Source organism: Microchirus variegatus (assembly GCF_963457635.1).
Source record: "Microchirus variegatus genome assembly, chromosome: 7".
NCBI lineage: Eukaryota > Metazoa > Chordata > Actinopteri > Pleuronectiformes > Soleidae > Microchirus > Microchirus variegatus.
In genome coordinates, this window is record NC_139808.1 from 242,025 (window position 1) to 270,024 (window position 28,000).

Sequence of the window (28,000 nt, forward strand, 5' to 3'; positions counted from 1 at the left end):
CACACACACACACACACACACACACACACACACACACATACAGCACGGTACAGAGGAGGCTGAGGGTGTATATAAGCGTGCCGGGTTATTGGACAGGCCTACGTGTTGTTGTTAGGGGCGTGTGTCCGCGGTCCTTCTCTAAACCTCCCGGAGAGAACATTTATGAAGACGTTGCTCGAGATGCGCTCACTCTGATCCTCTTCTCATTGGTGGCGCAGTGAGAGTAATCTGATAAGAGCTGCGTGTCCACCCTGATCTGATCTGATCTGTACTCAGCTCTCACTCTGGAGGAAAACTAAAAAAAAAAAAAACAGTGTGCGAATATTTCAGGGAACAAAGCAGAAGATGCTGATGTCACACTTTCCGGAGCAGATTCAGGGTGAAACACCTGAAACACCTGCTTTATTTGCATCATCCACAGTCTGAGTCCCTGAGCGTCACGAGGGGGGGGGGTCACGAGGGGGGGGGGGGGGTGACAGTTGCGCACTCGGTCCGTCCCACTGTGTCTCTTTGTATTAATGCGTGGCACAACCTTAACATCCTGGTGTGTCCGCCGAGGAGGAATCACATGTTTTTGGAGTGAGAGGGAGTGTTTGCGTGACTTCATGGCGGAGAAATGACAATGACACCAATGACATCAGGCTCAGTTTGATTCGCTCACTGCAGCAGAAGAAGGTGAACCGGCGAGAGAGAGGAGGCTCAGCGGCGGCGGAGGCGGCGGAGGCGCATCATCCACCCGGATCTGCACAGGATGTTTTAAGTGCTGAACAATCTCCAAGGCGCGAGGCCATCCTCCCTGCGCCGCTGCTGAACTGCGTCACCGCATGTAAGAGTTGCAGGTGAGCGACAAAGTCTGTCACCGCACGGGGAGAAGAGCTATGTCACCGGTGAGTGTTTAACAATTTACCGGGGATGGATTCGGCGGATGATTCAAACAAGGACCCGCCTCTGGTGTCCACATTTTCCTCAGCACCGAATTTAGACTCGGACATAAACGCAAATGCGTGCGGGCCTGTTTGTGAGAACGGAACCAATCACAATGTCAACATACAAAGCGCGGCCCTGCGCGGAGCCAGTGACCCGAGCGCGTACCCGTCCTCAGATTACCGGGGTCTCATCCGCCAGAGGTTCATCCGGCGCAGTTTGTGGGTGTCGGACTCCGAGGAGCATCCTCTGGACGCGCCGGAGTGCGTCAGCAGCAAGACCCCGGTGCTCAGCATTAACCTCCGCACCATCGTCGATCGAAGTCGGACCCGGGTTCTGAACGGGACCCGCCTGGGTCTGCAGGAGACCTCCAGCACGGAGAGCCAGGAGGCGCGACTCAAGGAGAGCGCCACGGAGAGCGTGAGCGCGGACGAGGAGAAGGTAGAAGAGGGAAGCGGGAGCGAGCGCAAGGCTGAGGTGGCGGATGTCACAGGTAAAGCCGGAAGTGACGAGAACGAAGAGGAGCCAGGGATGAAGGCCGTGTCCACCTCACCTGGAGGCCGCTTCCTCAAGTTTGACATTGAGCTGGGCCGAGGTTCCTTCAAGACGGTCTACAAAGGTCTGGACACAGACACCTGGGTGGAGGTGGCGTGGTGTGAACTCCAGGTGAGGTTTAGGGACCGTTCTGGTTCAGTCAGTGTTTCATAAAAAGTTTGCACACACATTTGAAAGAGGACACTGTGACCAAATGACCAAAAGAACACATGTTGTGCATGATATTTAATGGATCTGACTCATTTTAGTGTCCTACCACAGATTGATCTTCAGTAAAAAAGAACCCTCCCCCAACACAACCTGGTTTACAGTAAATTACACCTGCACAAAAAGGTGTCGTGAGTGTTTTCAGCCCAGAGGCAGCAGCAGCACTAAAGCTGGTGCAGGGAGCAGTTAGAGTTCAGGACTCTGTGGAGGACGAAATGTGTTCAAACACAAGAACATTTGAATTCATCTCCAACTTGACCAACGTATGCGTCAACCAGATTTATTCTCATATATAAAAGACAGAAATGATTAAGTGCACCGTCATGGATTTTGTGTACTTATATTCATCAACAGAGTAATTCTGCACTCTCGCCGTGTACTTTGTCACTCACAGTTCACAGTTGTTTACGCTCAGAAGATGAAGACGTTGTTCATACATTACATTACGTTATATAAACTCTGTGTTCTGCTCCTAAAGGTGATGTAATTCATTTCAACACAACGACTCTGTCATCACAGCAGTGACAGCTTTCTGTGTCACTAATCTGAGTGTGTGATAATCTAGATACTATTCATGTGATACACAGATTAGCCCGAGGTCAGACACGTCCATGGTGGTTACTCTTCCAGTGCTCGCAATGTCTAAAGTAGTAAAGTCGTCCAGAGCAAATTAGGCTCCATTTAAAGACACTAAAATGTTGCACCACGAGTATATAGAGCACGTGTCAAACTCTAGGCCCGGGGGCCAGATGTGGCCCGACACGCCGTTTTATGTGGCCCTGCGAGTGATTTATTGGTCTTAAAAATCTGTGTAAAAATATGTCTTAAAATGCTGCTTTAAAGGGACACTGTGTAGTATTTATGGGTTTATATAACCCAAAATCCACTTTTTTATACATATTATGTGCTCCTGCATTGTCTAGTCGCTGTATAATAGTTTTTGTTTCATTTTCGTAGTGTTTCAAAAAGTCATGTAAAATAACATGGTCGCGGGCCGTGGTTGCATAGTCACTGTTAGCAGAGAGACGCCATGTTTCTACAGGAGCCTGTAAGGACAAACGCGAGAGAACAAATCAAGCGTCTCTTTACTTGTAGCAGAAGTCCCGCCTCCTCTCTCTCCGCTTCGTCTACTACGGCCGCGGTAGCTCCGCCCTCTCCCTCACCTCACAAACCTCATCTGCTGACATGGAGAAAGACGACGAGGACGACATTTGACCCTCTGAGGACACCGTAGCGCTCAGGGAAGGGAGGGGGTGAGCAGAGGAGCAGTTCTTTGTTGTAAATTTCAGCCTCTCCTCTAGATGGCACTATAAACTACTTACTTCACCTTTAAGGCATGTGTCGACCATAAACTACATTTCCCACAATGCATGGTGATTGTGTTACCCACAAAGTGACGGCACCGCCACTAGATTGCAGCGTATCGTTGTAAATAGATCATGCGACGAGTGAATTGAATAATTAATAAATACAGAAAGTTATTTAGCAACATGTTACAGAGTAGTTACCTTTATATTACATTATATTTGGTTACATTTATTCTGTATGACAGTTACATCTGCCCCTTTGAGGGTAACCATTATGCTAATGTGGCCCTGACACCCCTGATACAGAGTATATTATTACAGAATTACTATTAGTATTAAATGTTGACTATGAATCAAGCTGATTCAGGCTGAATCACGGTTTTACCACCATTTAATTGCCATTACACTATCACAGTCAGAGTAACGCTCGTGCAGCACAGCTCTGCAGCTTGATTTACTGGATTGAAGATGACTCCTGGGTAATTGTGCACAGGGTAATGTGGTTAGATGGAGCAAATGCATGTTGCAAAGGATCATGTAATAAAGGCGTTCTAGAGACACCGTCCATATATTTATATATTTGTAATTCTTGTCTGCTGGCAAGAAAGTGACCAACCATTGGTGGTACTTTGTACATGGTTGACAATAGTCCTGTCGCGATATTCAATAAATCAATTAATCGCACGATAATTAAAATTAGCTCGATTCGCTCGATTTGTCCCCGGTTCTCTAGAACCAGGGACGAATGTGGTGCCAACTTCAGCGTCGAATGTGGTGCCATCTTTTGTCAATAGTCGGCCGGTGCGGACAAGCAATGGTTTGCTATGGTTTACTTTTCAATAAGTCGTGGTGTGTGGTAACTGTCAGCTGAATATTTGTATGAGTATCATCTTATAACTAACTGACAACCTAATAACTTGACTGACAAACGGATCAGAATAAATAATCCTGACGTAAATAAACGCATTATTCTGCCCCCTACAGTCTGAAGACGTATCTGCATTTAAGGGGTGTCCCATTTCTGAGTGACAAAATAACCCTCAACACTTGGTTTTGAGGGTCAGTTAAGATTATGGGATGAGATTGAGGGTTAAGATAGGAATTGGAATTGGCCCATTCTGTGTGTCTTCAGAGCAGGTTCTTCAGGGACCTCAGGGAATGATGATTCAACCTTTCTATCCCTGAGGTGAGGCCCTGCCATTTGTAGCTCTGGTGTCTGTGCGGCTGCCTCACGAAAAAACAAAACAGCTGTAATTCAAAACTGCTGCTGTTTGCTGTGTGTAAACCTAAGAATGAGACAGCAGAAACCTGGATGCCAGCAGCTATATCAGGGTGTCTAACTCCACATACTAACATATATGTGCAACAGGACCACTCTATGTGACCTTTAAAGCAGCATAGACCTATTTTAACACAGATTTTTAAGACCAATTAATCACTCGCAGAGCCACATAAAACGACGTTGCGGACCACATCTGGCCCACGGGCCTTGAGTTTGACACATTCTCTAAATGATGATCAAACATCTGCTGAGAGAGTTAACAACTAAAGGATATCATGCAGCATGATTTGGTAAAAAATACCCAAACACAGTTCACAGCTGCTTTGAGATCAGTGTCTCACTCGTACTCAGATATTTGTCTCATTCTTTGATGAGTTAGTAATGAATCTAGAGCTGAAACAATTAATCGATGACTAAATTAATCGTCAACTATTTTGATGATGGATTAATCAGTTTGAAGCTTTTTTCACGATTAAAACCAGATTTCTGATCCGTTTTAGCTTCTTAAATGTGAACATTTTCTTCGTTTCTTTGCTCCACATAAACAAAGAAATCATTAAAAACTGAATCATTTTGTTTGTGGATGAAAAAAAGACGTTTGAGAACATCGTCAGCTCCAGGTTTGACGAACACTGATCGACGTTTTTTGGACCAATCGTGAAAATAATCGACAGATTAATCGATTATGAAAATAATGGTTAGTTGCAGCTCTACATGGATCCTGAACACGGATTTACACCCGTGATATTATTACCCCAGGGTAATGTGTCTGCAGAGTGAATCTTGCTGATACAGATCTTTGCACCAAGACACAGAGGGGATATATGTGTGTATACTGAATATATATATATATATATATATATATTTACACACACACACACACACATATATACACAGGGAAGGTTCAGCTAAGGATAGTGTTTAAGACGTATAGTATTGGACACGTCACAGTGTCCTCACCACTTGACACTCCAATATCAATATCATGCTGCTAAAGTATTTCTTACCCATTTTTTATTATTTATTATTGCGTGTAAATGAAGTATCTGTAATTCTGTGCCACACCCTGTTTGGATCTCATCTCTGCAGAAGCATCTTTATCCTCCTCATGTTTTGAGTTGTTTTTAAATACGTGTGCATATTAATTCATCACACTTAACATAAACACTGCGTCGGTCACCGTGTGCGTGAGCTGTGGACTAAATCTGATGATCCAACACCACGAGCGATAGATTATTGTGCGTGTAACACATTTGAAATATTAAATACACTCTCGTTTTTTTTCCTCCAAGTAGAACGAGTCAATGGACGACAGCAGGAGAGGAAACATCTAGAGGTCATTTACCCTGAAATAAACCATTGGATAGTATCTGTCATGCTGACTGGAGAGAAACAAAAATGTAGATGTCAGCTGTTTTTGACTATTTATACAACAGTTCAGTGACGACAGGGGCCAAAATATTGATCCAGTTTACACAGATTCACTCAAGCATCGACACCCAGAGGTGTGAGATTTAAACTTCAAATAACTGGACACTATAATCCAGGTTTCCTTCCTGTTAAGCTTTGGATTTTATGAATTCTAGGTTGTTTTTTTAATTACCATATGATTTACCAAAAAGGATTGGATTTCATGTTTATCTGTCATGACAGGTGTTTTTGCATGAAGACCAGATTAAATTAAGCTTTAGTCATGAATCCTCTGGAATTATACTGAGGATTTTAAGCGTGATGCGTTCGAGTGCAGTGTTTTATACACAGTGGTGATACAAGAGTAAGTGGCTCAGACCCCCATGATCGCCCATTCAAAATAGCAAGGTTGTATTCACTCTAAACATCTCACACAGACCAGTCCCCCTCTCTTGAGGCAGCAACACTGGGTTATTTAAATGACGCCGACTGAAAAGGAATTACGTGTCTTTAGTTACCATTTTTTTTATTTAACAAAAACACTGAAAAAGACAACCCCTCCTCCCGTCCTCCTCTCAACCCCCGGACAAAATGGACAATAAAACTCAGCATTTGTCGTTTTATATTGAAATATTTTTTTTCTTTGTCCACGTTCCTGCAGGAGCGGAAACTGTCCAAAGTCGAGAGACAGCGGTTCAAAGAGGAGGCGGAGATGTTGAAGGCTCTTCAGCATCCCAACATTGTTCGATTTTATGACTTCTGGGAATCACCGGTGAAGGGAAGGAAGTGTATCGTGCTGGTGACGGAGCTAATGACCTCAGGGACACTAAAAACGTAAGAGTCAATATTGAAATAGACAAGGAGGGACCAACACATTAGCATTGATGTGGTTGAGAAATCTTGGTTTGGGTTAGAGTTAGGATAAGGGTTGGGGTTAGGATTAGGGTTAGGGTTAGTTCCTTGTTGTACCTCTTGTTTGCAGCCGTATGCATGACTGTAAATCAAATGTGAGTCTCTTACCACTGCTTCTCTTAGTCACTTTAAAACAACCTTACAGTAATGACCATTACATGGTCTACATCGTGTGTATCACGTTTCATGGCAGATGAACGACACCAGTGCAGTAACTGTAATGTAAGAGCGAGCAGAGACTGAAACAACAGGATGTGTTTCATGGTTTTTCTCACGCAAACGTAAATAATTAACCACACAGAATGACTCACAGTGTATGCAACACACGAGACAATATGAAGAGGTTAGTTATGCGATAGAAAATGTCCTGTAGCTGATTATCTACTGGAATATCTCTGTTTCACCACAGGTATCTGAAACGCTTCAAGGTGATGAAACCCAAGGTTCTTAGGAGCTGGTGCAGACAGATTCTCAAAGGCCTCCACTTCCTCCACACGAGGACTCCTCCCATCATCCACCGAGACCTCAAGTGCGACAACATCTTCATCACTGGCCCAACGGGCTCTGTCAAAATAGGAGACCTGGGCTTGGCGACGCTGAAGAGGGCGTCTTTCGCTAAAAGTGTTATCGGTTAGTCGTCAGCGAAGTTTGCGCTTGACTATTTTATTACTTTTTGACGAGGAGAATATTCTAATTTACAACAGTGAAAGCAAGCTGTAAACACGTCATCGACAACTTTAAGTTGATAACGCAAAGTGTGTTGCTGCTAATTTACATAGACAGCTAATACAGAGCAAAATAAGCTATTTCGTTTGGACCAGACCACTTTGACTATGTGTGAAGTGGAAGCTGATGATGCAAATAAAGACAGGCAACGTCCATTCTGTTTTTGCTAACTAGTGACGCTAGTCACAATACGATATTATCAAGATATTACTGTCATGATACCATATTATCACGATATTTAAGTCACAATACGATATTATCACGATATTTAAGTCAAGATACGATATTATCACGATATTTAAGTCACAATACAATGTTATCACGATATTTACGTCATTATACGATATTATGATATTTAAGTCATGATACAATATTATTGTGATATTTTAGTCACAATACGATATTATCAAGATATTACTGTCATGATACCATATTATCACGATATTTAAGTCACAATACAATATTATCACGATATTTAAGTCAAGATATTGAAGTCAGTATATGATATTGTCACGGTTTTTCAGCCACAATACAATATTATCGCGATATTTAAGTCACAATATGATATTATTACAATATTTAAGTCATGATACGATATTATCACGATACAGGCAACGTCCATTCTGCTTTTGCTAACTAGAGAAAGAGCAGCGTCTCCCTTTTACAATAATGCAGCCTCACCGTTAAGTGTCACTACTCGTTACACACTGTACAGTTAAATCTCACCGACTCACTATCTGTCTCTGCCAGCACACGCACAGATTAGTGCTGGAATAGTAGTGAACAGTTGGTGTCTGCGGCAGCAAAAAAACAAAAAAACAACGCTGACGAGAGGCGACGTTACCAAAACAAAGAAGTCGTTAAAATGCAAAGCTCACTAATTAAGTTTGTCAAACTGAAGAGTGACACAGTCGGACGATAACGATTGAAGCACATCGTATTCAGGTCGTGTCCAAATCAACTTGTTATTTTGCAGACGATGCATCGGTGTACGACGTGATGTTGGTTCCAGAATTAGAACCTCCTGCTCTTAATTCTACTCTCATTTTCTAAATTTATAAAAGGTTTTTGTGCCTCAGCACATTTCTATTGTAAGTATGTGTATGTGATAGTTCAGAGAGAAACAGCTTCACTTTGTGAACATCTGAGATTAACATGTATGCTGCATTATAGAGAGGTGAGTAGATGGACAATGGCTCATGGCTGATGGACATAACGATACTGTATGTGTATTCATTTTTCACATGTTGATCTCTATCACTGCTTTTCAGTTCCTGGGACAGCCTGAAGTTATATTAGTGTTATTAGTTTTAGGTAATCCAGCCCTTATACATTATTATATTATTGCATTATTACAGACACAGCACAGCTTAATATTAGCTTTTAGTCTGTATTAGTTTGGTCAAAGATTTGTCATTTGTATACTGTTTTATCTGCCATTTGAGAAATTTGAAAATGACTTGGATCACAATTTGTCATTACACACTGCTTTTAAGTAGAGGTGTGAATCACCAGAGACACCACAATACGATATTATCACAATATTTAAGTCACGATATTAAAGTCACGATATTATCGCAAAATACTAAAGTCAAGATACAGTATTATCACGATATTTGTCATGATACGATATTATGATATTTAAGTCACAATACGATATTATCACGATATTACTGTCACAATACGATATTATTACAATATTTATGTCATGATACGATATTATCACGATATTTACGTCATGATACGATATTATGATATTTAAGTCATGATACAATGTTATTGTGATATTGAAGTCTATACACGATATTATCGTAATATTTAGGTCACAGTACGATATTATCTCAATATTTAAGTCACGATGTTGTAAAATACTCCGTATTATGAGTTTTTGCAAAATCATATATTGCGATAAACACTTTATCTAGTGGACTTATTATCTAATGTCCACTGACAACCATTTTTTTTAATTCACAAAAAGCTGAAGGTTTATTCGTAACATCAATAACAAAAAATATGGTAAAAAAAATGGCACTTGGTCTCTCAAAAGCTATATATTATTATTTCTCACGAAATAGCATGTGCATAATTGATTTTTGTCTCTTGAATTCTTTGTCCAGGCACACCAGAGTTCATGGCCCCAGAGATGTACGAGGAGCACTACGATGAGGCTGTGGACGTCTACGCCTTTGGCATGTGTATGTTGGAGATGGCCACTTCAGAATATCCTTACTCTGAGTGTCAGAACGCTGCACAGATCTACCGCAAAGTCACCAGCGTGAGTTCACGTTCAGTGTTGTCTGACTCTTACGTGACTGTCATTCAGGTTTTGGCGTTGTAAACATTTCCTCTTAAACCTTATTTTCTAAGACTACATGTATGGATGGAAGAGGACACAAAGTCTCCTCAATCCCCATGGAATAGATTTTTGAGAATAATAACGTTTTTTTTTTTTTTTACAGGGGGTGAAACCCGCGAGCTTCAGCAAAGTCAGTGACCCTGAAATCAAGGAAATAATCGGGGAGTGTATCTGTCACAGATGGGAGGAAAGGTGAGTAAACCAGGAGTTTGTGTCACGGCTTGTTGGATTGTATTGTCCTGATTGTAACACTGTGTTGTTTTGTTTCTCGTTCTGCCCGATGACACAAACGCCACTATTTGACTTTGACACAGTCGATGTGTTTCTCTGGTGCTTGTGTGACTTTTTTTTTGTTTGTTTTGTTTTCTGCTTTTGCCGTCACTGTGATCTTTAGTGTTTGTGTATTTTGTGCAGGTACTCCATCAAGGACCTCCTGAACCATGCCTTCTTTGCAGAGGACACCGGCGTGAGAGTGGAGCTCAACGAAGAGGACGACGGGAACAAATCGTCCATCGCGCTCAAGCTGTGGGTCGAGGATCCTAAGAAGCTGAAAGGAAAATACAAGGATTCCGGTGCCATCGAGTTTACCTTCGACTTGGTGAAAGAGGTGCCGGAGGTTGTCGCCCAAGAAATGGTAAATGGCATTTTTAGTTATGTTAAGAACAGATGAATGTGTATAGGGTGCATGTTAATCTGATTTTAAGCTCTGTTGCGGAACCTCTATGACTCCTTGTGACTAATAACCACAATTTGCCATACTCCCTTGCACCTCCCCAGTCTTTGGAAAACTGACATTTTCAATATCGGATGATCATTTTGATCATGATGTCCCTTTGAACGTACAGGTTGACTTGTAGCTGTAGCGTCCCCTTCTGAAACTTTTCTGTTGCTGCTACTTTGTGTTTTCAGTCTTAGTGCTAATACTATATGGGCTTTACTCGCGGACTCGTGTGCTGCTTCCGTATCACGAAAGTTTAAAAAAACAACACTATAAGCTTTGTGTGACATATTTAAGCTTATTACTCTTTAATTTGGCAGTGATTTAAATATTTGAACGTTACAAAGTCCAGGTTTTAAAGCCAACACTGGCTGTTTTTAGTTCTTATGACAAATTAGGAGTGCGTGGGACGTTGTTGTGGTATTATTACATATAGTATTGTAGAATACTATAGTTCATGTGTATGTATGTGAAAAAAACCAAAAACATTTTATACCAAATTTTTTTAGTATAGTATGTCGTTTTTTTGTCAAATTTTGAACGTCATCGTATTATATGGCGTTTTTGTGAAAAGGTTTTTTCAAAAAAATTTCGACAACATAGTATATGTCGTTTTTTTTTCAAATTTTGGACCAACTTGAGAATACAATCTCAGAATCTGTTGATGCAGTGTAATGTAACTGTCTGTAATGATAGGCCTGAGACATGTGCTGTATTGATCGAAGGGTGAGTTCTTCTGTGGACAGGTAATGCCCTTTACGCTCGGTCTTTACATTTTACTGCGTCCCGTAGGTGGAGTTGGGTTTTTTCCTGGACTGCGACGTCAAGATAGTGGCCAAGTCCATACGAGACCGCGTGGCTCTCATCAAATGGAGACGAGAGCGCACTTTCTCGTCGGGAAACGGTGAGACGCAGCCGAACCTTCTGCAGGTGCCCAGCGCTGGTGCGCCGCAGGAAGCCACGCTCGCTGCCACCGATTACGAAGAGCAAGAGATGGAGCAGCAAACTCTGAGCTGCAGCGTGCCTGTCACCACATCAACAACATGTGAGCAGAAACACACCTACCTATTTTTGTTGTGTTTTCCATTAAAAGTCACACTTTTATTCATCAAAAGAGTTGCAAAATGAATAGAAAATATAGTCAAGACATTGACAAGATTAGAAATAATGATTTTGGCCTTTCGTCAAAGAACATCATTGCACAAGGGTTTTCAAGGGTTTCAAGGGTTTTCTAATCATCCAATAACCTTTAATGCCATTAGCAAACACAATGTACCATTATAACACTGCAAATTGGCCTCTATACACCTATGTACATATTCCATTAAAGGTCCCATATTATACCCTATCAACCCAAGTTAAACTAGGTCCTGGTGCCCTAATGAACATGTCTGTGTCATGCTTTAGTCAAAATATCATAAGGATGAAGCACAATAACAGTTCAATAATCTGCCAAAACAGCCTTTTTCAGAACGCTCGGTTTTGTGCCTGATCATTTACATGTGAATGAGACTCAGGTAAACACACATCACTGCTTCCAGGGGAGTGTTGATCTAACTGTCACCACTTATCACCTATTGTCATGCAGCGTCGTCACAACCCCCGCTCCATATACCCCATAGTAATGTCCGTTGTTACTGCGTTTCACCGTAATGCATAGAGTGACCACAATTTTGGCTTCTCGCGATCATAAAAAAATCGAAGAAAAACGATACTGTTATATTCATTGAAAAAAAGTGATTTTCCTTCAAAAATAAGGACATTTCAAAGTGACCCCAAACTTTTGAATGGTAGTGTATAACATGATGTAAAAACCTTGGTGTATTGACACTGATTATGAATTTAAAAACTAAATTGGTTCTATTTCTGAATGTGAGAGAATAACAGGAAAGGTGGCTGCAGTGTGTGAGTAACACCTACACTATTAATGACTTCATCAATCACCGTGTGAATTTTAACGCGATGCCTGATCCTCCGTCTCTGTCCTTCTCCAGAGTGAGTGTTACAGCTCTGTTGAATGTGTGCTTACAGTGGACAGTGGAGGGAGTTCTACCATGCCTTTAGATGTTCTTAACAATCAGCAGAATGGGACCTACCAATCTCTTCCGGAGCCCATTTCCACCGTTCAGATCATTTGCAGTCCTCCTGCACAGTCCGACCCTCAGCTGCACCAGGGGCTCTACCAGCAACCCACGGGTCAACTGCACCTTGGGGCTTATCAACACACTGCAGCACAACAGCACCAGGAGGCTTATCAGTCTCAAACAGTGAGTGGACGCTTTTCCTTATTTCTCAAACTGTCCTTTTGTCCCCCCCCCCCCCCCGTAAAATAACATTTTGATTTATTACATTTTTTTTTTTTTTTTGCTGCGATACCCCGATCAGCATCGCAACAGCGAACCGTTTGTAAGCCGTAACGACCTGCTCGTCGGTCAGAGCGCAGCGTGTTTCAGGCGTGGAAGCACCTCCTTGGTCGACACGTGGCCATGTAGCTCGCGTCCTCACACCGGGACGATAATGAGTCCGGGCCGTTTGTCGCGTCCTTCGTTGGACGGCACAGGAAGCTGCTCAGTGCACGACACAGACGACCTCTGTTCTAACTCTGCTCAGTATCCACCAGCGTTATCTCCCCTCCTGTCTCCCCATCGTCACTCTCATCATGACTCAGCAAGTCATTTTAATTCACCTCACCTTCCCCTGAATTTACAACCTCCTTCAGAGCTGCGTCAGAGTGTCAGCCAACAGCTCCACCACCACCACCACTGCAAAGCATGTATGTCTCTGATCCTGAGGGACAGGACGGAGGGAGGAACATCTCTGGGTCACAGACACAAACGCTCTTTCTCAGCATTCACCAAGTCCACATCTCCTCACGCGTCATCCTCCTCCCTCCCAGTCACGCTACTTCCTTTCCATTCATCGCCCTCGCCATCGAATCCACCCTCGCGCAGTTTGAACGAGGCCGCGGATCTGACTCTTCTCGACCACTGTCTCCATCACATTGTCAGCCGAAGGACGAGCACTCCCACCGTCCTGGAGAGAGTGCGCCACCCGGTGCACGGCCAAGGGGAAGTTAGGGGAACTGCCTCATCCGTGTGTGAACAAACGGACAAAAGTCAAAGCCTGGAGGTTCCACTTGTCATGAACCCGCTATTGTTGCCGCATAACAGCAAAGGCAGACTGGTAAGTCAGAGAGGAGACTTGAATTAGACTCCTGCTGTAGCAGCATCTCCTCTGAATATCATTAAAACAAACGCCTGCTGCTGCTGCTTTGCTCCTTTGGACTTTGCACAATAATAGCGACATACAAAAGTATTTTCTGCTCCTGCTTAATCCACAATGAGATTAATATCTGATCTGGTCTGGTGAGGTCAGATCATAGCAGGACAGTGGCTGCGTGCAAACACTTGGGCAGTAGAGTGTTTGGCAGTGAACACAGTGGTTACATGAAGGTAGATTAATGGTTATTATTACTCCTCCTCTCCTGCAGTCATCCCTCTAATCCCTCCAGTTGCGTATGACCAACCATGTGCTTATGAGCTTCGGTTGCATAGCGAGTCATATCATGTTATGTCAAAAAATAATCAGGTTCCAATCAATTGAATCTGATAAATGTGTTCCTGACAGACGGTTTCTGATCCGACACCAGCTCCTTCTGTGCTCCAGAGTAGACAGACAACACAGAGCTTCACAGCCGCAGCCGCAGCCGCAGCCGTCGCTCTACAGACGCAGGTTACTCTGCAACTGATCCAGGAGCAGGTACGACAAACATCAGAGCTTTGATAAGCTGTGATAAGACACAAAAGAACTATGGAGTTAGGTGCAAAGTTGTTTAAGTCACGCAGAAGCGGCCTGATGAAATCATTCAAATCCTTATTTATTTATGAATCTTGATCCCTGATGGCTGTTGGGCGTCAACGAATTCAAACATCACACTAAAAGAACCGTGGAATTAGTGCGTTTTTCTTTATTATATCTAAGTCGATACCAAGTGTTGTTTCTGTTAAAGTTAAGATGCAAACAAACAAGAAATACAGGAGTGACACGAGCCATTTGTAGATACACCTTCTTTTAAATGTTGCATTGTTTGCCTGATGTCTTTATGCACACGTGTGTGTGTGTGTGTGTGTGTGTTTCATTCCCATTTGTCTTTCTTCTCTGTAGCGCCATCTTCAGCCAGCTGCTGTCCTGCCCCAGGTAGAGCATCACTGTTTATGAATCTTATATAGGCGACAGTGCATGTATGGAGGACAAAAAAAAAATTCTGAAGTTATTAATAAATAAATAAGAAAATAAATAAATCCAGAAATAAATAAAAGAACTATTTATTTGTTCATTTAAATAAATGTTTTCCATTAAAAAGTGCAAATATGGGACTTTTAACTTGAAACTTCTCTGAAACTGTACAGTAAAAATGATTTTCTTGTAAACTATTAAATGTGCTGAAGAAATTCTCTTTGTACAGTTGCTCAAAGTCCTTAGACATTATATTACAGTAGAAACTCAGAGCTGTGAGGATCTTCAAAGGCTTTTAAACCTGTACTCGTACAGATACAGTGTTCTTGGCGTATTATCTCAAAAAAAACAGATGTTGATATCGTAAGAAACCTGAGCCCCAGACCCTCCCACCTCATTAGCATAATACAAACAATACAGAAATAAATAATGTGGAAATTAATCATTAAAAACATTGTTTTATTTATTCATTTATTAATTCATTTATAGATTTGTCTTTTTTGTCCTCCAGGACTGAGCTTTCAGTTCAGATTATCTTGTCATGTTAACAGCGAATGAGTTTGTTTCCTCACAAATGTCATACTCTCCATTCAAAATGCAAAAGAAAAACAACAACCCATGTTTAATTTCCCTCCTTAGCGCTTATCTGCTGACACGTCTACATCTCATCTCAGCCATCCTGACATATCTGCCAGTTTCCCACACTCCAGTGCTCCTCCCCCTCTGCTGCCCCTTCAGGTCAACACACAGGTGTGTTGTGTAGTAGAATCGAGATTTAAAGGGGACATATTATGCAAAATCAACTTTTTTTTATCATGTTAATACTTATATTTGGGACTCTGGAGGCTCTATGAGTCGGCAAAGTGTGAAAAAAGATGACTTGGTCATGTTTTTGTGCCTCAGTCTAAGTACAGGAGATAAAACATGTTCTATTCTTGTCTGCTCAGTGCAGCACAGAGTTCTACACAAACTTCCCGCCTCAGAGGATTTACGTGTCATTTACATGACATTTTATATATGACGGCAATAATGACTTATAATAATAATAATGGCTTTTCCAAATGCTAACTGCTGTTAGCTGCCGTTAGCCTCAGTGACGCTGGCGTAGTTTCCTGTGTCTCATTTGCATATTTAAAGAGACAGGCACTCAAAAGCGAGCGTTCTGAACAGGGCTGTTTTGACAGAGTGATTGAACTGATGTGGTGCTTCATCCTTAAGGTATTTTGACCAAAGCATGTCACAGACATGTTCATTAGGACACCAGGGAACTAGGTTCACTTGGACAAATAAGGTATAATATGTCTCCTTTAAAATAAGTACAATAAATAACAACTTACAAAGTTTACGTTACAGGGTGGAGTAATTCATAAAGGGTCTGTGTGAGTGTTATTTCTACCGACCATTTGTCTTTGTTCATTGTTTATCCATTTTCCCCTCTTTCTTTCCCAGTTTCCCTCATACCCTGTTGTCCAAACAGGGGGCTACAACCCCCCTCCCTTCTTCTCAGCCCCTTTGCCATCTGCCTACAGTGGCAGTGGCCGTTTTATAACTAGCACCTACTACTCACCTCCTCCACCTCCACCTCCACATCCCTCCCTCCCTCTGAACCCTCACGCCACCTTGCCTCGTTCCACACCTCCTCTCGGCAGCCCTCAGTCTCCGCTGTCCACGCCTAAACACATGCCCATAGTGGCATTCCCAATTCTAACCATGCGCACACCTCAACCAGTGCCCCAGCAGCACGGCGGCCTCGCTACATCTCAGCCAAACATTTGCAGCTTCCATCCCCCACATCACTTACCTTTCTCCCAGGTACGAACCACCCCATTCCCCGCCCCTCACCCTGAGCAGGAACTGGCAGAGCAGGTGAATATTTGACTCAGTTCTCAATGGTGATGGGAAATCTAAATAATACTGCGGTGGTAATCTGTCATAAGTGTGTGTAATGCATGCAGAACATGTGTGTGTGGGGGGCTTTTATCGACGGATGAACCGTTCCCCTCAATGTGCTTTTTTTGTTCTCCAGGTTCAGACGACCGTTCCACAGGGGAATTTGGGAGATGTTCAGCTGCTGACTCCAGTTCAGCCCGTCTTGCACGCTGTTCAAAGTCCTCTCTGGGGAGATGCTGGAAACACTGCAGCTAACCTAGAATTCACTGCAGCTCCTGCAGCTCCTCTTCCAGTTCAAGCTCCAGCCTCAGTCTCAGTCCCAGCTACGGTACAAGTTGAATCCCGAGTACTGGCCCAAACGCCACCTCTTGTCCCAGCACAAATCCAACCGACAGACCCCGTATCTACATCTACAACTGCATCAGTTCAGATTCCAGTAACATCACCAGCCTCGGCCCCAATGAAGGCACCAGTCATTGCATCTGGTGCCACTTTTGAGCCACCAAAAGTCCCTTGTACAAGCTCAGACTCGTCGTCTGTGATCAGCAAACCCCAGCACTCAGCACCAGGTTTGGTCTTCGCCCCGGTCCCTGTCACCTTGCCAGTCTCAGTGAAATCTGCAGCCTCTGCTCCGTCTCCTGTCGTGGCTTCGGTCCGAGCTCCAGCTCTGCAGCCTGCAGCAACCCAAACAGCAATCTCATCGCCTGAGGGTGTCGGCCTGGCCATAACTCAGCAAAACACAGAGCTGACGTTCGCGTCCAGCACTTTTCAACAAGACATTAGTGCCGAGGTAGGGATGAAGCCAAAGTCTACACATTCTGAGTGTCGGATAAATCAGTGTATAGTCGTTTTTTCTCATTTCATTCAAACTATTTTTACTTCTTGGCTGAAAGCAGCCTCTCTGCGAGAGACAAAGAAAAGCTTTTACTAATCACATGCATCAATTTTGACATTAGTGTTCGTATTTTCTCGTCTTGCACTCATCTGTTTGTCTGTCTTCAGGAAGTACTTCAAGAAACATCAGTGTCTTTACCCAACTATGCGTATGACAGGTATGTGTCATCAAAGATTCTGACCTCTTTACCACTTAAAGGGGACATATTATGCAAAATCAACTTCTTAATCATGTTATTGCTTATATTTGGGATTCTGGAGGCCTCAATGAGTAGGTAAAGTGTGAAAAAAGATGACTCACTCGTGTTTTTAACAGGAGATAAAACACGTAATGTTGACTTCTGCACGCAATCTGACGTCAGACTGATACATTCCTGGAATTGTTGAAGGGACTCCGCTCTATCCCTAAAAAACACATTCCTGGAATTGTTGTCTCGCGGAGCTCAGATTTGTCCCTAAAAATTGTATCCGGAAGAGTGGAAATCTGCGAAGTGTTCTATTCTTGTCTGCTCAGTGCAGCATAGAGTTCTACACAAACTTCCAGCCTCAGAGGATTTATGTGTCCAGTGGATATATTTTATAAATGACGGCAATAATGACGGCTTTTCTAAATGCTAACTGCTGTTAGTGGTGCTTCATCCTTAAGGTATTTTGACCAAAGTTCATGTTCATGAGGACACCAGGGAACTAGGTTCAACTTGGAGAAATAGGGTATAATATGTCTCCTTTAAGTGTTAAGAAGTTTATCCTTTTCCGTAGCGTCAACTCTGACGTGACGTCTGGTAAGGAAACAAGCGACGGCTGCGAGAGCTTGGTCGGCGGAGGGAAGGGCGACGGAAAACCCAGGAAACACCACCGCAAGTCTGCCCGTACACGCTCACGGCAAGAGAAGACCAGCAAACCCAAACTGAGCATGCTCAATGTGAGTCTTTTTTTTCAAATGAAGTTATCATTTTTTAATCTATGTTCCTTATTGTGAAGCTTCATCTCTCTACCGCCAAAGGTTTGCAACACTGGCGATAAAATGGTCGAATGTCAGCTGGAGACTCACAATCACAAAATGGTGACATTTAAGTTTGATCTGGATGGAGACGCTCCAGAGGAGATCGCCACTTACATGGTTAGTTTGTCCTTTTACAGTTCATGCATTCTCCTTTGGTTATATACTACCGTTCAAAAGTTTGGGGTCACCTATACGATTTGTTTGTGTTTCCAATTAAAAGTCACACTTTTATTCATCAAAAGAGTTGCAAAATTAATAGAAAATATAGTCAAGACATTGACAAGATTAGAAATAATGATTTTTATTCCAAATATTCATTTGGCCCCTTTCATCAAATAACCAGCAAAACTGTTTTCAGCTGTGCTAACATCATTGCACAAGGGTTTTCAAGGGTTTTCTAATCATCAATAGTCTTCTAACACCATTATCAAACACAATGTACCATTAGAACAGTGTAAATGTGCCTCTATACACCTATGTACATATTCTATTAAAAAGCAGACGTTTGCAGCTAGAATAGTCGTTTACCACATTAACAATGTATAGAGTGTATTAATGATTCATTTAATGTTATATCTATCTATAAAGCAAGTTGCGTCTGTGTGTCTGTCTGTGACAGGCATATCGCACTGATTTTTTGAAGGAATTTTAATTTTCACTGATTAAGCATGCTGTCTGATTTAGCACGCAGCGGCTCATCAGCAAAAAAAATTAAAGTATTTCGGAATGACTTGAAATTTACCATCATAATAGTCGGCATCGCCCTGAACAAGGATCCATCAAAAATATTTGCAAACCTCTTAAGGAATAATTTTAATTAATTTTTGAAATTCAGGAAATGATGCATTTGCCCTGATGCACTTTGACAGTGAGCTGACTTTCTTCAAATAAACATTAGGCAAATTTGCATTGTGCCTAATGAGGTTGCACAGTGTTTGTATTATTTTAGCCTACATAACATAACTGAAAAATCTTCTTCAGCTCCCACTATAGGAATACATACTTCCTACGGCAGCTGCACTAGTTCATTGAAAAAAGAGCTTTTCCTTGAAAAATAAGGACATTTCTAAGTGACCCCAAACTTTTGAACTGTTGCGTATTTCTGATTTAACATCTTTGCTTCTGTACGTCTGTAGGTGGAGAATGGGTTCATTCTACTGTTAGAGAAGGAAATCTTCATTGACCAGCTCAAGGACATTGTGGATAAAGCCGAGGACATGCTGCATGAGGACATAGAGGGTGAAAAGGCCTCCACCTTGAGTTGCAGTCCTCAACAAGGCAGTCTGTCTGAGGGCCTGGTGGGCGAGGTAAGAGGAAGGCAGACATAAACATCAACAACATAAACATCAGTCTGTCGCGATCCATTACACAAACCTATACATAATGAGATGTGGAGTGAGACGTATTCAGTGACATGAAAATACTGTCGGCACAAACACAGAGTAAACAGTAACTTGGTTCTATCTCTCTGACACTCTGCAGAGTCAGCAGCTCGGGACACAGCAGCCGGTCTATCAGCAGAACGGTAAATCTCTATGTGAATGATGTCATATTTGCTGTACGTGTGAGAACGCGAGATTGGTAATGGCCCAAAAACATTTGCTTGTAGTTCTTCACACGGGGAAAAGATGGTTCATCATCTGCCCTGTGGAGGAAACACCTACGTCCAGCCAGGAGACGCCGTCTGACGCCACGACTGCGCAGTCACCCGGGAGTTCAACCACAACCCAGGCCGCTGACAGCGGCACTGCAAGGCCGTCTGCATCCAGAGGTGACTTTTGTGTCCAACACCGTCATGGAAATATAGCAGCACACTGTGGCAGCTGAGGGAACTACAGCTCTGCATCTTGTAATATTATCTTTTCCCCCCCCCCCTCTGCAGAAGAGGGCTCGTCCTCTACAATGTCTGGTGGGAGTGGAGGCTTCTCGTATGAGGTCTATGGATTCTGCAGCCCTCCAATTATGTCCAACACAGACCCATTACTTTTGGCCATGCTGTCACCTCCTGTTTCTGCTCCTCCAACCCTTCAATCTGTATCTTCAGTGGAGGCGGCTGGCAGCTCTGTGCAGCCCAGTGTGCATCAGGCCCAGCCAGGCCGAGCTCCAACGCTGCCCCCTTCATCCCCACTCAGATGTCTCCCGCTGAACGAGTCGCAGGGATCGCCACTTGGCGCCAACTCCCCGGTCCGTTCTGCTCAGCCGATAGCTGACATGATAAGCCCCGTGTCCATAGCTGAGGAGGTTCCCTGTTGCCCGCTGGTCATGCAACTCTCTCTGGACGTGAGCGGCTCACGGGCCGGGTCTCCTCTCACCCCACTTCCACTCCAGGAGCCGGACTCGGCCAAAGAGCCGCTGTCCGTTGCCTACGCCTCTGCAGCACGAGGGGATCTCCCACCGCAGCCTGTGGTGCTCCACCAGCCCTTCTCCAGCATGGGAGGAACCAAAGTGTCCTCGCTGCCCCAGAGCCCTGCGCCCTCGCAGCACGGCGCAGGGCCGGGGGAGTCGGACGGCGAAGGGCGGCTTGGACGCGGGGGCTTTGTGGACAGCACCATAAAGACGCTGGATGAGAAGCTGAGGAACCTGCTCTACCAAGAATACGCTCCCATGTATCCGTCGGGCAGCTCGGCAGAGACGCCGGGCTCATGCACCGAGTACATCCAGTCTCCGCCTGGTCCAGACAGCGCCACGGGGGGGTCAGGAAACAGTACGCCAGGGCCTATCGGGGAAGGACGATACAGGACAGGAGAACAGCTGGTAAGCTAGTTAAAGCTGCAGTGTGTAACTACTTTGTTTGGTCTTCATTAAGAGGCAGAATATTAATACCTCATCTTCTTTTAGCCTCAAATCCCTGAGCGAATGGACAGTTTGAGCACACAGAGCGACTCGGCCGTGTGTGGTACGTACAGACTACGCTTATCAATGTAGGGCACCGTCAGCTGCATTAACTCATCAGTGTTTGGTTTTTTGCAGCGTCCATGTCCAGAAGACAAGTCCCTCATTCCGTGTCCTGCTCTGGTACAAGAGGTCGATTCAAGGTATGAAAGGGATTTGAAAGGGAAAACAGAACCAGCTTTATTGTAGTGTGAAGTATGAGTGTTATAGTAAAAAACAAATAGTATCTCGGAATGACTTGAAATTTACCATCATAATAGTCGGCATCGCCCTGAACAAGGATCCATCGAAAAATATTTGCAAACCTCTTAAGGAATCATTTTTATGAATTTTTGAAATTCAGGAAATGATCCATTTGCCCTGATGCACTTTGACAGTGAGTATAATAAGATTCCTTTAATTTCCTATTCTCGCTATCTTAGAAGCCTTTTGTTTGCTTCTGGCAGATCATCTCTGTTCCTCCTGAAGTGACCAGCAGACGAGGTGTAAATCAGAGGAGTTGGGGCACCGCGGCCTCACCACTGCACCCTGCAACATACAGTCAAGAGCACGTTCAGGCTGAGGCCATGGTGACCTCTACGACAATCGGCCGTTTCTCTGTGGTGAGCACCGAGGACGACATCACGCAACGAACGCGCTGCAGCCGCTACTCTGCCCCGCCGGACTTCTACCTGGACACGCCTCCCTCCGTGGCCAAGCGCGGCTCGCTGCCTCGCGCCGTGACCTCCACCTCCGTCCCCGTGGACGTCACCGTCCACGCCCGATTCCTCTCGTCGGACTCGGGGGCGGAGAGCAGCCCCGCGAAGCTGGCCGCCGCCACGCCGTCTCACCGGCCTCGCTCCGAGCGCAGGGGAAGCGACCTCATGAAGCGGGCCGTGGCCTTCCTCCGTCGCTCGGGGCGGAGCAGCAGCGTGCAGAGCTCCGACTCGCCGAGCAGGCACGGCGGCGTGCACGGCTCGGCCTACGGCAGCAGCGACAACGACTCGGAGATGGAGGACACGGACATGAAGAGGGAACTTCAGAGACTGAGGGAAAAGTAAGCAGTTTACTATCACTCTCATTTATCTACTGTGAACTTCTACCGCTTTATCCTCCGCGTGAGGGTCACAGGGGGGCGCTGTGCCAATCTCAGCTGACATACGGTGAAAGGCGGAGTCAGATCGCCAGTTCATCACAGGGACACATGGTTGTTTTATGTCATAACATTATATTCTTTTTTTAGTTTATTAGCTTTATTTAGCCAGGAAGGTCCCATTGAGATACAAGATCTCTTCTTCCAGCGAGGCCTGGTCAAGGTAACAGCAGAGATAGTACAAATAGTTACAGAAACGGGGACAATTTCACATATAAATGTCACAACAGAATATAAAAGTTCATTAAAAGAGAGTAAAAAAAAAGATAGACATACAGGCCATACCAACATGATCCTTAATCTGAACCCCTCAAAACTTTGACGCCGTTAGCGCGATAACGTGCCCAGCACTAATTTAAACATATGATATTAAGTGGAGGGCTGCATGTAAACGACTGGGGGACGTATAGTTTGACACCACTGGTGTAAAACAACAACATGTTTCTTTCATGACGGTCCATAAAATGCCTTTGAATGCATTTAAAGAAGGCTGTGTCGGTAGTGAAATTATGTTTTACCCAATTATGAGTTGAGTGGTAGAACTGGTGCTGTAGTACGATAAGAGGCTAGAAGTTTACATAGACCTGGCGTCCACATGTGAGGACATCACATTTTGAGTTGTCTACACTATAAAAGAGTGTTATACTCTTCTGACACCACTAGATGGCAGTCTAAGTGTCCACGTACATGGACATCGGGCCCATTTTATGATGAACTAAAGGTGCCATATGTAAGAATGTGGCCACAAACGGTTACTACATTCAAATTCAAAATACCGAGGTCTTTTAGGTTTCGCTTTCTGACGTAACTGGCAACTCTACTGACTGCAATGATTGGTAAACGGCAGTAGGTGGCGCCACATGCCAAAACATGATTTCAAAACAAAATCTGTACTGTTGTTGTTGGTGAGTTCAGTTTGTTATATGAACATTATTCCTGAGTCTCTGTGACATATTAGGAGGATTTTATGATTTATTACATAATGCACCTTTAAGTTTTATAGTATAGATTAACCCACGCATGTGGACGCCAGGTCTTAAAATGCAGTGGTGAGTACGTGAACTGACGTATTACAGCATGATATAAGTGACCATAACGTCTCTGCCTCCCTTCAGACATCTGAGGGAAATCTCTGAGCTTCAGGCCAATCAGCGTGGAGAAGTGGAACTGCTGTATCACCGGCTTGGCAAAGCCCCTCCCCCTGGCCTGGGCGTCGCTCACGTTCCTCCGCATAATAACGGCCGCAGAAAGAGGTCCAGCCGGCACAAGCTGAAGCCGGGCAAACTCCTCAGCCCTCTGGTTCAACAGTTCCGAAATGTCACAGCCAAAGCCAGCGACTCCAGCAGATCCAGTGAGTGACGGTTTTTTTTTGTCCAGAATCCTGATCTCATTCATTAGGTTGAATATTTCCATATCTGATGCTTGTGTTTGTGTGTGTTCAGGTGCTGCTGCTGCAGGTACAGTTGAGCCTACACTCAGTTTAAATGGCTCTCCGGCCAAAGGGCTTCTTCCCGCTCAATCGTGCACGAGCCACATTCCCAAATCGACTTTAGAGCCGGTGCAGACTCAGCAGCCCTGTTCCCTCAAGGGCTCTTTGTCTTCAGATAATATTTACACTGGACCACAGGGAGGCGCCACCTGCACCAACCAAGCTCCACCTGTACAAGGTAACGATGCAGTGACACAGTCTTTCCACAGTTATTGATCGTAAATGTCGGGTATTTCAGTCTGTGCTCTTCTGACCCTGCTGTCTCTCTCTCTCTCTCTCCCTCTTTGATTATACTCCCCCTGCAGGCTGGTCTAATTATCCTCAACCACCTGAGAGAGTGACCATTAAATCCAGTAGCAAGCCACGCACTAGATTTCTCAGTGGGCCTGTGTCTTTGTCTATCTGTTTGTATCTCTTCTCTTCCCGCATAGCTTCATGTGTTTGTTCCCCGTGTTTCCTTTTCCGTTTCTCTTCCTTTAGCTCATTGATTCTCTTCTTTCTGTCGCTGCCAAACGAGTCCAGAACTCTGCTGGACTTTTACTAGAATTTATCTTGTATTTGTGCACAGAAAGAAGTTACCAAGATTAACGTTAGTTTGGAATATTTTTCACATTTCACGAATACATTTTTTAATATGAATATTTACTCATCACGGCCCATTCATTGGAAAAATCAAGGTTCCTCATCACAGTGAAGGGCATTATTTTTTACATTTGATCAAAGCTTATGCTAATTATCCGCCTTGCAACATCCACATGTTTGTGACTAATCCACCCTTCATTACTATGCGTTAAGCAGTGGATTTATCGGACAATCCAACGCTTTGGATCATTCGGATCCACCTGCACGAGTTTCACTATCAGGAGACTGACTGCTTTACGACGGAGTATCAGAGTCACATTAGAGAACAAAATGTTTTCACAGACTTTGGGAATAAAGTCGTATATTTACGAGATTAAAGTCGTATATTGACATGAATAAAGTCTTAATTTACAAGAATAAAGTTATGAATTAATACTTTATTCATGTAAATTTACGAGAACATAGTTGAAAATTTACAAGAATAAAGTTGTAAATTTAAAAAAATAAAGTCGTAAAGTTACAAAAATAAAGTCTTGATTTACAACAATAAAGTTGAAAATTTACACAAATAAAGTTGTAAATTTACAAGAATAAAGTCATAACTTACACAAATATAGTTGTAAATTTAAAAGAATAAGGTCGTTAAGTTACAAAAATAAAGTCTTAATTTACAAGAATAAAGTTGTAAATTTACAAGAATAGTCTTAAATTGAAAAAAATAAAGTTGTACTTTTACAAGAATAAAGTCATTAATTTAAAAAAAATAATGTACTTTTATAAGAATATAGTCATACATTTACATGAATAAAGTCTTAATTTTTGAGAATATAGTCTTAATTTACAAAAATAAAGTAGTAAATTTACATGAATAAAGTCGTAAATTCAAAAAATAAAGTCATACTTTTACGAGAATAGTCGTAAATTTCCAACTTCTAATTCTCGTGAATAATAAAGGCGTCTGCAGGTTTACTGCCAGCATCAGAGACACCATGCTCGCTGGAATAGGAACAGGTTAGAATATTACGACTTTATTCTCCTAAATTTAGGAGATTGAAGTTGTAAATTTACAACTTTTTTCTCGAAGTGTGTGAAAAATGTGTTTTCTCAGTATGGCTGTAACACTCCGTCGTACTGCTTTGTTTATTTGTTTGCTAATTTTGTTTTAGTCTGTCCCTTTGTTTTGCAGCAGTATTCAGCCTTGTTGTTTTGCACTGCATTCTGTAATTGGTCATAAATCCTCTGCTAATTGTTAATTTGCGTACGATATAAGTTTTTTTTTTTTTTTTTTTTGTCCTTTAGGGTCAACACTGAAGCGACTGTGTATTGGCAAAGAACGTGGCAGTCGTATGTACATGATCATTTACTTCAACGTCGTGGTCATAATAGTCCAATCAGCTCAATAATAATAATAAACTATGATATGTGTGTGTGCTTGTGTGTGTCCTGTCAGGGTCTGCAGCAGGATCAGCCACTTTCAATCACCCACAGCAGTCGTCCACTGGGTCCACACCTCCACCTCCTCCTCAGCAGTCAGTGATGGGCCTGGCTCAAGCTCAAGCAAACAACAGCAACAACAAGACGTACACCGGAGCAGCGTCTGCGAGCGCCAAGGACCGAGATCTGCCTGAAGACCTGCAGCGGCTCATGGACGACTGGGCCCAAGACGTTCTCATCGTCACCCACACGCCGCAAACCAACTCTCTGAGCATCAGTGGGCAGCGGCCGTGGGATCAGGTCAATCACAGACCTCTGATCAGTCTCTCAGATGTAAGTTTCTCTCTAGTGATCTGTTTGTGTTCAAAGTGAACTGGGAATCACGCTGTGTTTGGATTCAGAGGCGACTCTTCAATCAATGGATTTGTCCAAAATTAGGAACAATTGTAGTTTAAATACACTCGTAGAAATAAGGGTTCCAAAGGGTCCTTCTACAGGTGCTGAGGTTCTACCTGAAACCATTTGCTTCTGAAAAACCCGTTCCCGAAGAAAGGGTTTTTCAAGGGTTCTTGGTAACACTAATGGTTCCAGTAAGAACCATTCCTGAATAAAGGGTTTTAAAAGGGTTCTTGGTGGAACCTTCCAAAAGGGTTCCAGGTGGAACCTTTATAAAAAGGTTCTACCTGGAGCCAAAAAGGGTTCTCCTTTGAGGACAAGCCAAAGAACCTTATGTGGTTCTACTTAACATTTTTATTTCCAAGAGTGTATTATGTGGCCTTTGAGATTTATATTCCCGTAAGTCCACAGAATGTGTTTATGTAAACATGGGAGTAAAACCTGGAACTCACACACACACACACACACACACACACGTACACACACACGTACACACACTGTCCCAACATGAACCCTGATGCCGTCCTCTCTGGACCTTGGTCTATAACCAAAAAAAAAAACTATTGATCATTTCCAAGTTTTAACCCAGTGTTTGTGCTTTAGTTTGTGTAAATGTATTTTTTCCTTATAAGGGATCCAAGAAATAACTTTGTTACATATTACATGTTAGTTACATTTTACATGTTTTTAATCTGTGAACACAGAGTAGTCACAGAGACATTTAGTTCACATCTTTCCTTCTCAAACTATTTTAGACTAGGTTGTACATTTTTAAATGTACATCTAAGGTGTTTTTTGTCAGAGAGATTATTCATTGTGCTGAAATAAAGGATATAAGACACTCTTTATTACACATTCTTATAGCCTCTGTATAAACTGCACATTTAAACATTAACACTTTTACTTTGCACATACACAAAGAGAGTATGTGAGAGGTAAAACTGTGTATGTGCAAAGACAGAGTGTATGTGAGAGGTTAAAAAATTGTATGAGAGGTAAAATTGTGTATGTGAGAGGCAAAAATAGTGAATGTGAGAAGCAAAATGGTGTATGTGAGGCAAAAATAGTTAATGTGAGAGGCAAAATTGTGTATGTGAGAGGCAAAAATAGTTAATGTGAGAGGCAAAATGGTGTATGTGAGAGGCAAAAATAGTGAATGTGAGAGGCAAAAGGGTGTATGTGAGAGGCAAAAATAGTTAATGTGAGAGGCAAAATGGTGTATGTGAGAGGCAAAAATAGTGAATGGGAGAGACAAAATTTTGTATGTGTGAGGTAAAAAAGTAATTATGGGTTACATACAAAATGCTCATCTCATCTAAAATGAACATCTATCCTTTTTTCCATTAAACCTGAAGGTCTCATCATCATGGACGGTCCCTGGTCCAGAGGCCTACACTCTGCCCATGTCATGGTCCGACAGTCCCAGGTCAGGAATGATGAGCCCGTCCACCGGACCCCTCCCCAGCTATCAACTCCACTCTCCCGCCCCGTTAAGGGCCTTGTCCACCGTCCCTCTCCCCTCAGGAGTTTTTGCCTTTCCTGCTGTTCCCTCAGCCCAGGACGCCCTCAGCCCTTCACCCTCTCCCACATATCAGCCTCCTCAATCCAGAGCCAGGACTCTTTAATCTGAGTAGCATTGTGTCTTCCAACTCTAG

General features: G+C 43.2%; 1 protein-coding gene across 1 annotated transcript; it reads left to right on the forward strand.

The window, feature by feature from the left end:
• Positions 1-912: 912 nt before the first annotated feature.
• On the forward strand, positions 913-27,970 carry wnk2 (WNK lysine deficient protein kinase 2; the record flags this gene model as incomplete). Its single annotated transcript, XM_083892569.1, has 28 exons — positions 913-1,590; positions 6,347-6,519; positions 7,007-7,227; positions 9,441-9,598; positions 9,783-9,871; positions 10,094-10,313; positions 11,190-11,442; positions 12,429-12,664; positions 14,025-14,156; positions 14,562-14,594; positions 16,083-16,499; positions 16,660-17,313; positions 17,526-17,575; positions 18,177-18,339; positions 18,421-18,537; positions 19,557-19,727; positions 19,903-19,945; positions 20,030-20,191; positions 20,303-21,174; positions 21,259-21,316; positions 21,391-21,455; positions 21,759-22,348; positions 23,560-23,795; positions 23,887-24,111; positions 24,239-24,337; positions 25,815-25,859; positions 25,966-26,282; positions 27,701-27,970. The coding sequence occupies 28 exons, from the start codon at positions 913-915 to the stop codon at positions 27,968-27,970; spliced, it is 6,747 nt and encodes a 2,248-aa protein (XP_083748695.1).
• Positions 27,971-28,000: the final 30 nt, after the last annotated feature.